We start from the raw sequence: 16,760 nt of genomic DNA on the forward strand, positions 1-16,760 counted from the left end.
TGACGCATACAGCACTGAACATTACAAATTACAGCGCCCATCCCTTCAGCCCCGGGGCAGTTATCTGGAGACATCCTGCACTGTGCTGACTGGGCATGGGGGAGACACAAGCCGAAGCCATGGAATAGCCCTGCTGTCACAGTTCCTGCACTGTGTAGCCTGTGAGCTCAAGCATGAAGTAACAGAGGAGTGACTCTAAACTTGGTGTAGAATGAAATACTGGCAGCATTCCTGACAGCCACGGTTACCCCGCAGGCAAGGCTGTTTTATGAGTTTTGTGCAAAATTTTACCAGGATAATAAGAGTTTGAAACTCCAGCTAAAATGTTCTGTTTTAAGTGAACTGGAGAAAAATCACACAAAGTAGATGGATTATAAAACACATCTAATCGGTATTTCAGGTGTCTTACAGCTCCTGCTGTGCTGACTGTGCACTTGCATAGAAATAACCTGGGAGCAAACAGCTAGAGCTGATAACATCTTTTCAATTAAATGAGATGTTACAGCAATTGCAACAAGATCAGGCCTGATCTCTTGCCAGCAGCCTGATCCATGAGAGTCATCATGGAGCAAAGCAAGACAAGGATTGGCAGAAATGGTGACAAAAGCAGCTTGCCTTGGGAGAAAGCAAGACCAGTGTGCTCAAGGGTGCTCTGTCCCATGGGGGAGGATGTGTTCCAGATCCCTCTCTGTGCACAATCCATGGAGGATATGAATCTGTTACAGCCCCAGGTAGAGAGCCGTGGTGCAGGTTGTAGCAGCTTATGCTTTTAGCTCTGAAGGTTGGTGGCCCAATCTCTGGTGTGTTAGCCAAAGTGGAGGCCATCCCACCTGCTGGCTGCTATGGTAATTGATTTGCATGGCAGCTCCCATGCAGGAGTTCGGCAGGCACAGTGCTGTGTGTTCCTAGGTGCTACGATAATATAAATGTAGGGAGCCAGGGTGGCTCCCCTCCGAACCAGAGGGTAAAGAGCCACCCTCTCAGCCTGAGTGGGCGGGACCAGGCCAACCTTCTGCCAATCCCCGGAAGGGGAAGAGTGGGACAGGAAGTACAAAGGGCGGGGCCCTCTGCCCAGTGAGGAGAGCACCAGGGAGGGAGGGAGACACAGGTTGCTCCCTCGTGATCCTGCTGCTGACCCAGGCGAAGCCCTGGGCAAGGAGGAGCCTGACCGGGAGGAAGGCCTGTGGCAACCAGGACTGCCAGCCACTGAATACCCAGAGGACCTGGAGGGGCCTGACTGCAGCCCGGGCCAGCGTGAGTCCGATACAGAGGGGGAGTGGGAGTGGCCCGCAGTGGATTACCCGGAGGAGATGGAGGATCCGGAGCTGCCCGCAGCGGACTACCTGGAGGAGATGGAGGGACCGGAGCGACCCGCCTGAGAGACTGGGTAGGAAGTAGCCCAGGGGCCGAACTGCACCGTGGGGTGGGTGTGTTGGGTCAGTGGGCGCGGACGGCCCCGCTGACCCAGCGGCGGGACCTTCGCCTCCCACCACTGTCAGGGCCCTGGGCTGGAACGCAGTGGAGTTGGGTGGGCCTGCGTTCCCCTACCCCGGCGCTCCCCTGCCCGAGGGGCGCGCTACCGACTCGTGCCGGCGCACCTTCCCCGCTAATTCCCCAACGCCCGGAAGGTGTGGCTGAGGCCTGCCAGTGAGACCATAGCTCTCCATCGCCCCTAGGGGCTCGGGGGATCGACCGAAACCTGTCACAATAAACAATAAGGTATAAAACGCTCAGTGGCAGAGGGCAGTGTCTAGTGGCTGAAATCTGCTGCTGTTCTCCAGGTGCACAGGTGGTGCCTCCCACACTGATAGCATCCCTCCCTCCCTCATGATCAATTGCCAGGCCAGACCTTTCTTTGCTAGCAGTCGTCTGAGCTGCTGATGTACAATTAGCTGGCCAGCAGTACCTGCACGCTTTCTGCACCCTGCTGCTCCTGACAACCATGCTCCTGCCCCCTGGCTGCGCTCCTGATGACTCAGGTATAAGTTAGCCCTTGGAAGCTCTGCAGCAAGACCCCCATGCCTGGCCCTCCTCACCCCTGACCAATTCAGGCCCTGGTGCCTGGCCCATTCATATGCAGCCCTAGTCCCATCTCCCTCCATTATGCACCTCACTCCACCTCTGCAAACACAGGGCCAGTTCTCTGTTGCGTTCGGCTCCATTATGCTGCTCAGGCAGCAAGATGGGCCATGGAGAGGAGAGAAATAGCAGCCCCTGAGGAGTACCAGGAATGTCCCTGTCCCCGTGATGCCTTCCAGGGCTTTAGCACCACAGCCCGAGTACTTTACAGCAGTACATCTGCTGTGGGAGCAGACCAGTGCATCGCTCCAGCTGCCTGACTGCAATTCTACTGAAATCTAACCCAGCGGCCCCTCTGTACCGATATGGGGCCGCTGGGCCAAAGTTCAGCGCGTGGTTTTCTGCCCTGGCGCCCAGGGAGTTTGTTACTGCATGGCAGAGAGCAGGGAGTACTCTGAGAACTCAATTCCTGGCAGCACCTGCAGCATGGATAAGAGAAAGGGGAGACTGCCCTGCCAGCAGAGACCCAGGTCCCTGTGGGAGGAGGGGTGGATGAGTGGGGACCACTACCAGGCAGGGGGGACTGGAATTTCCCCTCTGCCCGAGGAATATCTGAATTGGCACCACCATACGCCGGTGGAGCGGCCGTGCGTCGGCTCCGCTCCTGGCCCTGGTGGGGCAAGGAGAGCTACGTGGAATGGGCCAAAGGCAGAGGGGTGTGTGGTCAGAGCACAAGAACTCCAGCTATTCTCTGCTTCCCATGGCCAATAAGCAGGTGTCACTGACAGCAGCCTGGAGATGGCTCTGAGTTACACCAGGGACCAAACAGCCCCAGAACAAGGAGCACATAGCACAGATGCAAAGGAACTTGGGCTCCAGCATGTGTACACCCGCCTGTGATTCCCTTGCATGGTGGGCTGTGATGGCTGACCTCAGAGGCAAGGCCCTTATGGGGCTACGTCTCCAACAATCCAATCGTAACTGTGCTGGCTCAGACAGCAGGAGATACTGTGAGTGCCCTGATGCCTGCCCCATACCTTATTGAGTGTGTTAAGAGCCGCCTGGGCAGCGGCAAGGGCTGGTTCGGCTTTAGCCAGGTCTTCCTCGCAGTCCTTTTGCTTCTGCTTGACCTCCTGGGTTATCAGCGCCACCTTCTGCTCCTCCTCATCAGCGATGGCTTTCTCCGTGCTCACCTTCTCCGTCTCCACACCAACTACCTGAATCAGCTTGTCAGCATCTTCATTCTTCTGCTTCAGCTCAACTTCCTGGGCTGCCAGCTTGGCTTTCAGGCCATCTACCTACAGTGGGAGAAGCACACAGGAGGGGCGTGAACCCAGCCGGCTCCAGTGAAGCATGTGGAGAAGAATTATATAAGCAAGAGAGTGCAGTAAATGGATGGTGGATGAGCCGCAGCCGGGGAAAGGGCAATGCATGGATTGCCACATGGCTCATCCAGTCGCATAGCTCATCTCCAGCAGTGGCCAGCACCAGCTGCTCCAGAGGAAGGTGCGAGAAACCCTGCAGCTCTTTGCAGGAGGAACAGGTAAATCACTGCCCCACTGAGGCAAAGAGCTGAGCAGACCTACTTGTCCACAACGAGGGGAGAAGCCCAAGCTTTAGGTGAACACCCTAAAGTTCAGATGCTTCACTAAACAGGCTTCACTGGATTCTCGCCACACAGCCAAATGGCCCTGGCTCCCCCTGCCTCTTGCTGTGTGCTTGTGGCCCCCTCCCCGGGGGGGTGTCAGAGATTGGCCAGCAGCCCTCCCCAGACTCTCTGGGGAGAGGAGGACTGCGCCTCTCCTCCTGACAGTGTTCTGTAGGGCACCTCTTTTGGCTCCTCAGAGAGTTTACCCCATTGAGACGCTCTCCCTGAGGCATCACTCACCACGGCTTTGGGTCTCCCTCTTATTAGGTGTCTCCCACTAATAATAAATTGCTGCCTTCCCCCCTGGGTCTCCCATTCTCCCAGGTCTACCACCACCACGGCTGGAGAGAGAGGTGGCTGGTAAGGCTCCTCCTCAGCTCTCCCCTCTCCTCCCTCCTCTGCCCTGACTCCCTGAGAAGGGTGAGCGAGAGCAGAGGAACACAAGGTTGCACCATCCACAAAGAGAGCGAAGCCCAAGAAGCTCAGCAGAACAATAGCTCCTAGTGCTAGCAGGACAGTGCTATTGGGCAGTCCTTTATCCTTTACTCCAAGCTGCCAGGAGCACAGACTGGGGGCAATCCTGGCCACCCTAGGCTGCTGGCGTGTGAGTAGTGTCAATCCCAGGAAAGATACAGCCAGCAGGGTGCTCTCGCCAGCCCTGGCTCCTTCCACTATCCTGTGGACATGGAATATACAACTGGAAACCAATGCCCACATCATAAGGTCCAGTTGCTGTTCTGAGCAGGATCCCATTGGGAGGTGACTGAAAACTTACATTGTATTAATTAATTAAATTAATTAATTAATTATAGCATCTAGGATCCCTGGTTCTGGAGCAGTAGCCTGTTGTGCTAGGAGCTGTGCAAACACCTAACAAACAGACAGCTCCCATCCAAAGAGTTTACAATCTAAGTCTGAGATAAGAACTGATAGGTGGAGACAGACAAAAGAGGGAGCACAAGAAAACGACATAATGCCAGTCAGCGTGACAGCCAATGGTCTCAGCACTCCAGCGGCCTAACCACTGTCATGGTTTTTGTAAGCACCATCACAGGAGGGGCAAGTTTTGAGGAGGAAAATGAGGTGATTTTGCAGATATGCTCCTCCCATTGCAGAACAAAATATATACCCAATTCGATCCCCTAATCTATCTGTGAGCACAATTTATGATCAGCTCTCTCTTTCAGCAGCTTATCCCACCACATTCCATGGAAATACAGCATGTCTGTGCGGTGCATGTGTGCTTCATGACAGAGGCAGTGTGCACTGCAACCCACACAGCACATGCTAGGTGCGACCATTTCAGTCTGGACATTTACAGACCAGAACACAAAACACTTTTCAGCCTTAGTGATTTAAATTAATATTCACTCATTTTCTCTCTGAAATTACCAACTTCAATGAATATACACAGTCACTTACTCCCTAGACCTCAGAGACCAGTTTGTCATGCAGTCTACCCAATGAAAGACTGTTCATAACACCTGGGGTACCTCTTGACCTGTGTAACAATACTTAATACAAGTCAGACCTTAGCTTTTGCTAATAATTCAGGGGTTCTCAAACTGGGGGTTGGGACCCTGCAGGGGGTTGCAAGGTTATTACGTGCGGGGTTACAAGCTCTCAGCCTCCACCCCAAACTGTGCTTTGCCTCCAGCATTTATAATGGTGTTAAAAATATAAAAAAGTGTTTTTAATTTATTAGGGGGGGGTCACACTCAGAGGCTTGCTATGTGAAAGGGGTCACCAGAAAAAAAAAGTTTGAGAACCACTGTAATAATTCCATTTTCATAACAGAAAAGGGAACACAATTTTTAACGCAATGTAATCACATAAGCTGCAGCTATTGGCATTTTGGATTAGCTTCAAGCAGAGGCTGTTCCTAGAACACTCTTTGTATTCCCATGCTGAGCAGTTGATCCATTTTCACCTCCTGTTGTTCTGTTGTAGACGGCTGTTTCCACCAGCACAAAGAGGAGATTGTAAATCAAAATGACTCTGAGCTTGCTGGGGTGCGGAATCGCTTCAAGCAGCAAACTGAGCAGCATCTTTTTGTTCGTTGTTTAAATCTTCTGAGATTTGGAAAAATTGAAGTGTGAGGTTTCGCTGATTGCAGATATGGCCTATGACCTCCTGCCCAAGATAAGTAACACTATACTCGATACATGTGTGAATAGAAGCTTTATGTGGTTTAAATGGCTATGACAAGACAAACAAGGGATTAACCTGCCAGGGCTACACAAGTCTTACAACAGCTATATAAAAGGAGTGGATGTACACTCAGTTACAACACTTCTTGTGAGAACATTTCCAGACAAAATCTGCCTTAAACTGGAGTAAAGGCTGAGAGCACACAGAACTAATTGAAGGGCAAAAGCTTTGCAATAACAAACGCAAGCAGTAGAAACCCAGGAAATTCAGAGTTATGATTACACTCAAAAGAAACACAAGAAGTTGAAAGCATGGAAGGCCGTTCTACATAAGGCGAAGGGTGTGTTTTAACATATTAGTTAACGTTAAATTCCTAGTGTAGACAAGGCAAGTTGTTGTTTTAATGTGTTAACTGGTTGCAGTGAACCCACAGTCTTCTCATAGAGTTTACCTTGTATGGCTAACACAGGGGTCGGCAACCTGCACCTCTGGAGCAGCATGTGGTTCTTTGGCTGCCCCCTTGTGGCTCTTTGGCAGCCCACTTGCTGGAAGCCATTTTTTGAGAGGGTGCGAGGTGCAGCTCCCGTCCGGCAGCGCAGCAGGGCTCTGACCCCAAGCCACTCCTGGAAGAGGTTAGCTCCTGGCACGTCTCTGTGCGCCTCTTGTGGGAAGAGGGGCAGCGGGTCTCTGTGTGTTGCCCGCCCCTGCAAGCACCGCCCCCGTAGCTCCCTTTGTCCAGGAACCTGCCAACGGGAGCTGTGAGGATGGTGATGGGGGCGGGGGTAGGGGCAGCATGCAGACCTGCCCCCCGCCAGGGGCATACAGAGACGTGCCAGCAGCCAGCTGCTTTTGGGGCAGTGTCGGGCCAGAGTCCTGCTGCGCTGCTGGCCAGAGCCTGCATCTCAAACTCCCTCCCGTACCCCAGGTCAGAACCCCCTCCTGCAACCCAATCCCCTGCCGCAAGTTGGAGCTCTTTATATTCAAATTCAAACAGCAGAAGTCACATTAAAAGTATTAGTGAGTAGTAATAACTTTAATATGTTCAATTATTATTAGTTGATAAATTCTAACTCTACAAGTAGCTTTGCGTGTGATGTGGCTCTCGTAATATTTTGATCAAAGACAAATACAAAAAAAATGGCTCTTCTTCTTTGAAGTTGCCGACCCCTGGGTGCTAACATGTTAAAATGACACCTTGCCTTGTCTACACTAGGATTTTGGCACCTGTTAAAAATATACCTTTTTTCCTAGTGACAAGGCTGAAATGTACAGTTTAACAATGAATGTTTAACTGTGAAGTGTTCAGTTTGTTCAGTGGAAACATAATAGGAAAATGCACCAAAATAACTTCACCTTCCCCTGCAGTGAAGCCCTGGGTGAAAAAAACAAACACAAATGGAGACAGCCTTATCCATACATAACAAACAGTTTTATCTCATCAGGACTGCAAATGCTGGACTGCAGCACTCTTAATCCTATACTGGTTGGGCAAACTCCAGCCTTTGGAGTTACAATGTCCATAGAAACATCATTTATCTTCTCAGGCTATCCACTTCTCTTGCCCCCATTACTGCAATATCCAAGCTTTACAAAATCCTTATTAGACCACAGCAGACTGAAGGGTCTCATTCACATTCTTCATTAAGGCCTGATGAACAAAGAACCTTAAGCACATGAGTAACCTCAAGTGAATAGCACAAGTGATATCAATAGGACTGCTTATGTAACCCACACACCTCGTGGGTGTGGTGTTCTGTCCCCTTTAGGGGCACCGAGACCACTTAGAGATAAATGAGTCTGCTACAGCCTTAGCTAAGAACCTTGTTGCTTTTAGCTCATACGTTTTTCTTCAAAGGTCCTAGGTTCGATCTTGCCCACCGACAACCGGGGTCTGTCAGTGTTATACTTACATGTTTATGTACCTTGCTGAATCAGGCTTAGGACACCATGTGTCACCACTTACACAAGTTGTGTGATGCATCTACAGTGCTAATGCATCTGTTAAATGGCCCAAAACTTTGTCAATGCTGAGTTCAGGTTGCCAATGGTGCCTTGTGCCCTTCCAGAATGTGGAGAGAGGCTAAACCAAACCTATCTCTGAGAACCAAGAAATAGGAAGGTAAGGGACACATCACCCCCATAGCGTAACCTTAGTTCTGCCCTCTTTGAGCAATGCCCCAGCATGCTAGTAACACCCGTACTTTACCCTTGCTGATGCACAGAACACTCTGGGGACAGCTCCCTGTAGGACACAGTCTAACACCTCATTTTTGCTCATGCAAAGCTCATGGTTAGGTCAGGCATAGTGACCAGGCGCTACCTACGCCTGGCCTACACTCAGCCATCACACAAACCACCCCAGAGTTCCTAAATGTTACCTCCCCTTCACCCTTGCCCTGAAGATTCCTTCTGAGCCTTCACTTAAACCCTACTGGCCACTGTCACGTCTGCCATCAGACTGCTGACGAGCTCCGTGGCAGTAAGATCCCTGTGCACTGCAACTGACACAACCTACAGAACTCTGTACTGAAATGAGGCAGACTTGATCCCGCAAGGCACATGTGCACCTCTCCTCATATCACAGTGACGGCTCTGCCAAACTGTTTCAAATAATCTCTCTGTCATTTAATACAGTCACAGCTACCACAGTGAACACAGCTGGAGTGCATGCAGGTAAGTGATGCAATTCAAATCTGGGACAAAACACGACACCTTCCCACAGTCCTTCTCCAGGCCTACTTATGATGGCATCAACACTACTTAAGCATTCCCAGCAGCTACTGCCAGCTCCAGGGGGCAGAGTTAAGTTTGCTTGGGGGAAGCATGTACCTTGATTCTTCATTTCCTGGTTTTCAGTGGTCTATGTTTAGCCACTCACCACATTCTGGAAGGGCATGAGGCAGCACTGGGCAACCTTAATTCTGCTTTAATGATGTTTTAGGGCATTTAATGGTTTAGGGCATTTAATTTCTTTGGCTTTTCTCAGCATCACCATGCACCACAGCCCACTCTCACCCTCCAGTGCCTCTGGCTTGTCAGCAATAATTACCCCAGCCAAAGAATGCACTTCTGCATGTTAGTCCCTTCACTGCCCCTACAACGTCTTCTCATCTCCTGTCCCTCTGCCTGTCCATCACAGCCTGGTTCTCTGTCCTCAGACTTCCTCCCCATGGAGAGGCAGGTCTTGGGATAGAACCTGCAGGTTGAGGAACTAGGGAGACAGGGCGGAAACAGTGCAGGGACTCACTTGGTGTCAGTGAAGGCATTTCTAGGAGAAAGGGGGACAGAATGGGGTGGCATGGATGTGCAGGATTTTGAGAGGAAAAGCTGAAGCACCTCATTATCCTTGACTGCACAGCTCAGACACCTCCTTTCCTACCCACTCTTCCATGCCCTGCTCCAACAGCCCCCCATAATCTCCCTCTTCTGAGTTAAGAGCCTTTCTACCCTGGAGTTTGAAAACACTGACATTGAAACACTGACTACCACGTCTTGGCTACCATACAGCCTTCTGCAACTAACACCTTAAACTCTTCCCTGGGGGCTTCTGGCAACTTGTCCACAAACTTATATTGCCCTATTAACAACGTTGTAGTTATAGAGCAATGCCTACTGGTTCACAGTGCCCATCTGCATGGAAAAAGAGGTATAAATCTTGCTCCCCATCAAGTCCATCCTTTTGGACTCTTTGTCCTAAGACATAGATTTATACCTTCCCTGTTGTGCCCTGTCATTCACTGCAGAGAGTTAGGGGCCAAGTGGGAGTAAAGGCCCTCAAAACCCTGCATGTGGATGAAGTACCGCTTCACTGCAAGCATTGCCATGAGATGGAACTAAGTGGGAATATTCCAGAGGGCCTCTGCAGGCTCAAAGACAGCCTCATTTATTGAGAGGGCTACTCTCCCAGGAGCTAATGATTGGAGAATATCTTGCAGCTTATTCATATTCTCCTGCACAAATTCAGCCTGGATGCCTAAAGGCCATGTGCCTAAGGTGGTCCTGATATGCCTTAAAGTGCTCAGGCACTGCGGGAGAGGAGGATCCCAGCATTGTACAATGGTTGGAGAGGATGAAGAAGCAGTTTGCTGTGCCAATGATGGATCCTTTTCTTGAACCACAAGATCCGATCAGGATAACCCTGGAGGCCCACAGGGAACAGACTCAGAGGTTGCTTGCAGCTGCGGTGGTTCAGGAGTGGGAGCCACCTATGGGACTGGCGATTGTTCTGGAGTGATCTTGCTCAAGGATTCCAAGGAGGCCACTGGGCAAACGGATACGGCACTGGTGGCCAGTTGGTACCAGGCCAAGAGCCCCTGTCCTTTATGCGGGAACAATGCCGACCTCAGAAGCAATACTGATTTGAGGATGGTCTCTGCTGCCTATCAGGGACAACAAAGGAGAAGACGACCCTGACCTGGATCTCCAGGAGTCCCAGACATTCTCTGACGATGGGGTGAACAATCAATCAGACTCATCCAAAGCCCAACATGGGGTGGTATCAATGCTAAAGAGGAACAGGGAATTGGCACAGCTGGTACCAAGCAAGACACACTCCAACCTAGTACAGGAGAAGGCCCTGGCACCACAGCCAAGGACAGTACTGAGCTCTACAATGGGATCTGCTACCAGGGCAATGACGGTGCTCAGGGATGGACCAGTGTTGAGGGTCCCTCGGTGCCAGGCACGGCATCCGTCTCAGTTCAACAGCCTGAGACAAGGATAGTGCGAGTTGAAGTGACCATGAACCCAGCAGCTCTGCAGAAGGTGCCACGGGCACAATGGAGGATGAAGCAGTAGAAACCACAGCATTGGAAAACACCTGAACTAATGGAGAATCAGGGACTGAGGAAGCCAAACAGGTCTGAAGCCATCTGATACACCACCAGCATTGAGACAGTCAGCACTGGTACCGACGTCATTGGTACTGACGACACATGGCCAGAACTGGAGTCAACAGTACAGGCTGATGCTGATCTTCGTGCAGTAATGGGAAGTGGCTAGATGGACCTGCTCCATCCCATGTGCTGGAGGGAGCATGGTGCAGAGTCTCTCTGAGCTCTGGATCTGTCCTGATTAATCTTATGGGACGTCTGCCTCACTGCACCAGAGGAGGGAGAACAACTCTTGTCCCTATTGGGAGAGACAGCAGAATTCGAATGTGGAGCAGCATCACTTGCTGGTTCCACAGGCGACCGCCGATCAGACCAAGGCCTCGGTGCCAAAGCAGGCCTCGAGGCCTGCTCCAGAAGGTGCTACTTCAATCCTAAGTCTCTTGCCACCTGAGTCCTCTTCTTGATGGACTTACAGAGGGAGCACTCTTCCTCAGCGTGTCCCTCACCAGACACAACAAGCACCTAGCATGGGGATCACTGCTGGGGATGCCCCCCACATGACAGACAATGCTTGAACTCTGGGGAGGACATCACACAGGGAAGCCAACTACTTTAACTGACACTAAACTAGACCTCAGGTACTACTATTATCTAGAGGAAAACCAAATACTCTTAGAAAACTGAGACTGAAAACATGAGGTGAAAACATGATGCCGAGCTCAGACTCTAGCTGCCAGCGGTGAGAAGGAACTGACAGGTGTCGAAGCAGCACCACCCTCATATAGCTGATGTGGAGCTAGGGCCACAGGGCACAAGCACCGCCCCTAAGGGTACTGTTAGGAAAAGTTATCCAACTTCGGTGTGCTGGGCGTGTGCACCCTACAAGGAATACACGGCTTCATCTACTCAAAGAAGAACTTCTCTACCTGTCTTGCTTGGCTAGAGGCATCTCGCTGGACTCTTGTATTGTGAGGCAGTCAAGGTCACAGAGGTGAATGTTTTACTCATAACACCCCAGAAGTGACACAGAAGAGTTAGTGCTGCTTCTGGGTACAGTGAGACCTACAACATTAACCCTTCATGTGCCTGCGAGCATTGATGCAAGCATAAGAGACATTTTTTACCAAAAGATGGCAGAATGGCAATGGGAGGAGGAAAAGACTAAAATGGAGAACAGCCCTCTAAGGCCATGACTGGGAAGAGAAAGAATGAGGTGTTGAGAAATGACTGTAAGTGAACACCCCAAGGAAATTAGAAAATTTTAGCATGCTCCTTCCCACATTATCATCTGAAGGCCGATCAGATCAAAGAGTTAGCAAAAAGATCCAAGAGTGCCTCCGCATAGATGAGGAAGTTACTCACCTTGTGCAGTAACAGTTCTTCGAGATGTGTGTCCCTAAGGGTACTCCACTTTAGGTGTCTGTGTGCCCCTGCACCTCTAATCGGAGATTTTTGGTAGCAGTGTCCCGTTGAGCCTGCGCATGTGCTCTCCCTCCCTTGTGGTCTGCCTTGAGGGTATTTAGTACTGCACGGGCGAACCCCCCTTACTTCCTTCTCTACCACAGAGCCCTATAGAGAACTCCAAAGTAGAGGGGAGGAGGGCGGGTTGTGGGGCACCCATAAGGACACACATCTCGAAGAACCATCGTTACTGCACATGGTGAGTAACTTCCTCTTCTTCTTCGAGTAGCATCCCTATGGGTGCTCCCCTTTAGGTGACTCCGGAGCAGTACCCACCACTGGAGGCTGGGACTTCGGAGCAGAGTCTTTTACTACAGAGATTACTGTGGAGTCAAAGATGGTGTCAGCGGTCAAATCTTCAGTGATCACATAATGTTCTGCGAAAGAATGGACAGAGGCCCCAGTCATTGCTCTATAGATTGGGGAGATGGGGTATCCCTATGGAATGTGATTGAGGTAGGAACTGATCTCATGGAGTGCATATGGACGGAAACAAGTTGCGCCCTTGCTAAGTGATTAATGCAACTAGAGACCCATTTGGATAGTCTTTGAGGAGATATCACAGAGCTTTTGGATCTTTCTGTGGACGAAAGGAAGAGTTTAGGGGATTTCCTGAAGTCCTTAGTCCTGTCCAAGTAGAATGCTAATGTCCTTCTAATATCTAACATATGCACAATTGTCTCCCAGTTGTCACAGTGTGGTTTTGGGAAAAAAGAGGGAGATGAATCTGTTGATCCATATGGAAAGTCCAGAAAAAGTAGGGAGAAACTTGGGATATGGCCTTAGAGTTGTTATTTATTTATTTATTTATTTAAAGACAAAGGCCATGAATGACGGATGTGCCCTCAGGGCCGCTATTTCTCCCATGTGCCTAGTTGAGGTGATGGCAATTAGAAATGCTGTTGTCATGGACAGGTGTAAGAGAGAACAAGTTGCCCTGGACTCGGAGGGAGGTCTAGTCCAAGCCCTGAGAACTAGATTAAAGTCCCAGATTGGAGCAGGTGGTGGAAGAGAGTCCCAATGCCCTTAAAGAGTCTACGCATTAGTGGTTGAGCAAACTCCAAGTGGGAAGCCATTTTCGCCATGAGATGTACCTTAAGGGATCTGAGTGAGAGTTTAAAATGTAGTGCAAAATCAGAGGGAGGAGGGATGATGTTGAGTCTGTCCGTTTGGAATGGTACAAACTTGGAGTCGTTTCCATTTTGTAGATAGGTATGTGGAGTGGTCAACTTGTGGTTGTGTTGCAACATGTGTTTCAACTTGTCAGAGCTTCTAAGCCTTGGAACAAAGAAAGATCCAAGCCTGGAGGCGGAGGACCCATGGGTTCAGGTGAAGGGTCAGCCCATTGTTTTGAGAGAGCGGGTAAGGAATGGGCTGACATCAGAGGAACAGGAGGGCATATTGCCATCTGCTTCAGGTAAGGGAGCAAGACTTGTCATAGTCAAGAGGGGCAATCAGAATAACTCTCGATTTATTTTCTTGAATTTTCAACAGAATCTTGGATAGGGTAGGAAACTGAGAAAAGACATGCAAGTGGGTCCTATCCGCTGGGAAGATGAGGGCAACTGCCAGTGAATGTTTCCCCAAAGGGTGGCTATATCTTGAAGCACCTGTGAATTCAGTATACACTCATTGTCGTGAGAAAATTCCAATTGAGACTGTTGGTTACCCTGTTCTGTATCCCTTGTAGACAGACAGCTGAGATGAGCACATTGTGATGGGTGCATCAATTCCAAAGTTTGAATGCTGTTTTGCAGAGGGAGGGAGATCTGGCAGCTCCTTGGTAATTTATATAAAACATACAGGTCACATTAAGTCCATCAAAACCTTTGTGTGTTTTTGATGAAAGGCAGAGTTTGTGCACAGGCACTCCTGACAGCCCCTAACCCCAAAAGAATGATATGGGAGGTCATTTCTGTGGAAAGCCATTAGTCCTGAACCTTGTTGTTGTGTAGGTGAGCGCCCCAGCATATTAGGGAGACATGTGTCCCAGGGTGGTGAATGTGGGTAGTGAGAGGAGCGCTCTCACTTGTACTGCATCAGGTTGGTGCTGATAAAGTCCAGTCACTGTACCAGGGTTAGTATGCCACTGCAATGAAGTAAACCTTGGAGACTACCCTGTGTGGAGCAGTCTGTACCTCTAATGCTCCTGCCCCAAAGGTAAGCAGTAGGAAATCTCCTGTATGATGGTTGTATTGAGATATGGAAGTAGGCACCCTGTAAGTTCAGGGCTAGAAATCAATCTCTTTGCTCTAAAGCTGGTCCTAACTGCTGTGAAGTAAGGTAAGGTGACTTCTGAGTGGCGTGACAGGTGTATAGATGGTAGCTGATGCTGTAAGGTATCATTGTTCAGGCCCCCGACCAGCTCATCAGAGTGCTTATAAGAGGCAGTTTGAGAGGTCATGGACTGGGGTGCAGACTGTTCTCACTTTTGAGCCCTGGGCTTCTTACACTGTGGCTCTTTACAGCACAGAGATGGTGAATATTGAGAAGACTGTGATCTGTGGTGTGGTTGAGAGGTATATCTTCTCTTCTGTTCCACATTGTAGATTCCTAAGGAGTGTAGTGCGGTCTGAGAATCCTTCAGGATGTGGAGAGAAAATCTGTCTTCTCCGCAAAGAGTTTGGCCCTTCAAATTGGAAGTCTGTAGCTCTTTGGGCAATCTAGAGAGGTATAGCAAAACAAAAAAAACCCCACAACCCACCCCAGTACCACTGTCATGGAGACTGGGCAGGCAGCTGTAACAGCTACATCCAGTGGTGTCCCTAGGACCGGTCTGGCTATTAACTGACCTTCTCTAAGAATGGTCTGAATCTGTTCTTTTTGTGTTTCCAGTAATGTTTCAGAAACATCCTGGGTTTCCCAAGATTAACAAAATTGTTTTGGCCAAGACAATTTGGTAATTTATGACTCTAAACAGTAATGTTGTTGATGAATACGCCATCTTGCGAAGCCTGATCATATGGAGTTGACTTGGCATTATGTTGCTTGCTTCATGCATTAACCATATCCACTATGATAGAGTTGGATTGCGGATGTTGAAAACAAAGTCTGCCTCTTTGGGTAGAGATGTAGGGTTGTTTTTGTTTACACTCTGTTGCTGCAATGGAAGCTGGCTCTGCCAGATGATTTTGGTAGGATTTAGAATCAGCCCATTAATTGGGAGGATAGTTCAAGATGAGAAGGTAGTGTGCAGAATTTCCACCAACTTGTGATGTGTATCTGCCACCTCCTGTAAGAGAATCTGCAGCTCGTCTGCCACACTCTTTGTAAGATCCAGAAAGTTCTTAAATCTTCACCTAGTGATGAGGGATAGGCAGCACAGTCTCATCTGGGAGAGATGAGAAGTGTGCTGAAGAGGTAGCTTCCTCTTCAGGTGTGATTTTTTGTTTGTTTGTTTTTCCCCTTCCCCCTTCTTTCCTGTTCTGAAAAAGCTTTCTCCTGTCCTGGCTCAGGTGCCAGGCTGTAGCAAACCATCTGGTGGACTCTCCCTGAGAGACACCGGAGACGATCGCACCATGTGTGTGTATATACCCGAAGAGTTACAATATGGCCTTGGGAGGGAGAGGCAGGAAGGCAGGCATGAGCGGTTGGCATGATGGAATTGGGGATAACCCTTGTAGTGTGGTGGTGGGCTACCTTGAGGGGCCAGGGAATGATCTTCTCCTGGCCAGTGTCAGATTTGTCAGTGGGTAAGGGTGCTGCTGACTGGGGTATTGGCAGTATACAGCCCAGTGCTAAGAGCGATTCTGGGTGCCGGGATGGGCTCGATACCAGGGTCCTGGTACCAAGTAATGGGGATTGTGGTTCTTTCCCAATCATCAAGTCTCCAGGGTATCAGAGCTCATGCAGTATCATGGGTTCATTTGGTACCACAGAGGAGGGTCCGTGGTACATTGTCAGTACCGATAGTTGGGCAGAGCACTCCCTAAATGAGAGTTTTGCCCAGTATAAAAAGTTTGTTGGTGCCACTTTTTAACGAGACAGTATGGTAATTGTACTGAGGCCACAGGTCTCCAGAGTATCAAAGTACCTGTGTTACCACGGGCTCATCCAGAACCCCAGAGGAGTGTCTGTAGTCGGTATCAATGGTTGGGAAGGTGCAGAACACTTCCTAGGTGGGAGTTTTGTTGCATCTGGTACCAAAGGGTTTCTCTATGCCGCTCTTTTAGAGATGGTACGGTAACTGTCCCTTCTCCTTAGGGGACTGTATGGTTGCCTCAGAGCATGAGGATGGAAGCCTCTGGTGTCTCCATGCAGAAGCAGAGCTGACAGCGGGCTTCTCTGCCTCGCTGTTTTAGAGATGGTAGGGTAACTGTGCCCTCTCCATGCAGTAGTTGCCCAGAGTAGAGCTCGGAGCAGCACAGAGCTTACAGAAGCCCCTTGTCCGTGCTGAGAGCAGAGCTCAGAGAAGGGCAGAGCTCAGAGCAGGAAGCCCCTTCTCAGGTTTCAGCTTCCAGAGCTTCCCAGCAGACCAGGAGCAGCAGCTGAGCTCACAGCAGGAGGTTCCTCTGCTCATATTGTCCTATTGAGGTGGCCGCACTGGGGAACACCCCTCTGGCTGGCCAGTTGCTCAAAGGAGCCTTTCCAGGGGGAGTCTGCTGGTGGCTTCTTCTTTGTTTCTCTCTCTCTCTTCTCCTCTTCATCAC

The 16,760-nt window shown here is 49.9% G+C and overlaps 1 protein-coding gene across 3 annotated transcripts in view; it reads right to left on the minus strand.

Moving 5' to 3' along the window:
- The window catches only part of DNAH9 (dynein axonemal heavy chain 9), a 379,511-nt gene that overhangs the window by 174,693 nt on the left and 188,058 nt on the right, over nucleotides 1-16,760 (minus strand). For all 3 annotated transcript variants that reach the window (XM_037913877.2, XM_043527698.1, XM_043527699.1), the window contains one exon: nucleotides 3,057-3,317. In XM_037913877.2, coding sequence (XP_037769805.1) covers nucleotides 3,057-3,317 — 261 coding nt within the window. The remainder of the gene's footprint in view (nucleotides 1-3,056; nucleotides 3,318-16,760) is intronic.

Source organism: Chelonia mydas, chromosome 14 (assembly GCF_015237465.2).
Source record: "Chelonia mydas isolate rCheMyd1 chromosome 14, rCheMyd1.pri.v2, whole genome shotgun sequence".
NCBI lineage: Eukaryota > Metazoa > Chordata > Testudines > Cheloniidae > Chelonia > Chelonia mydas.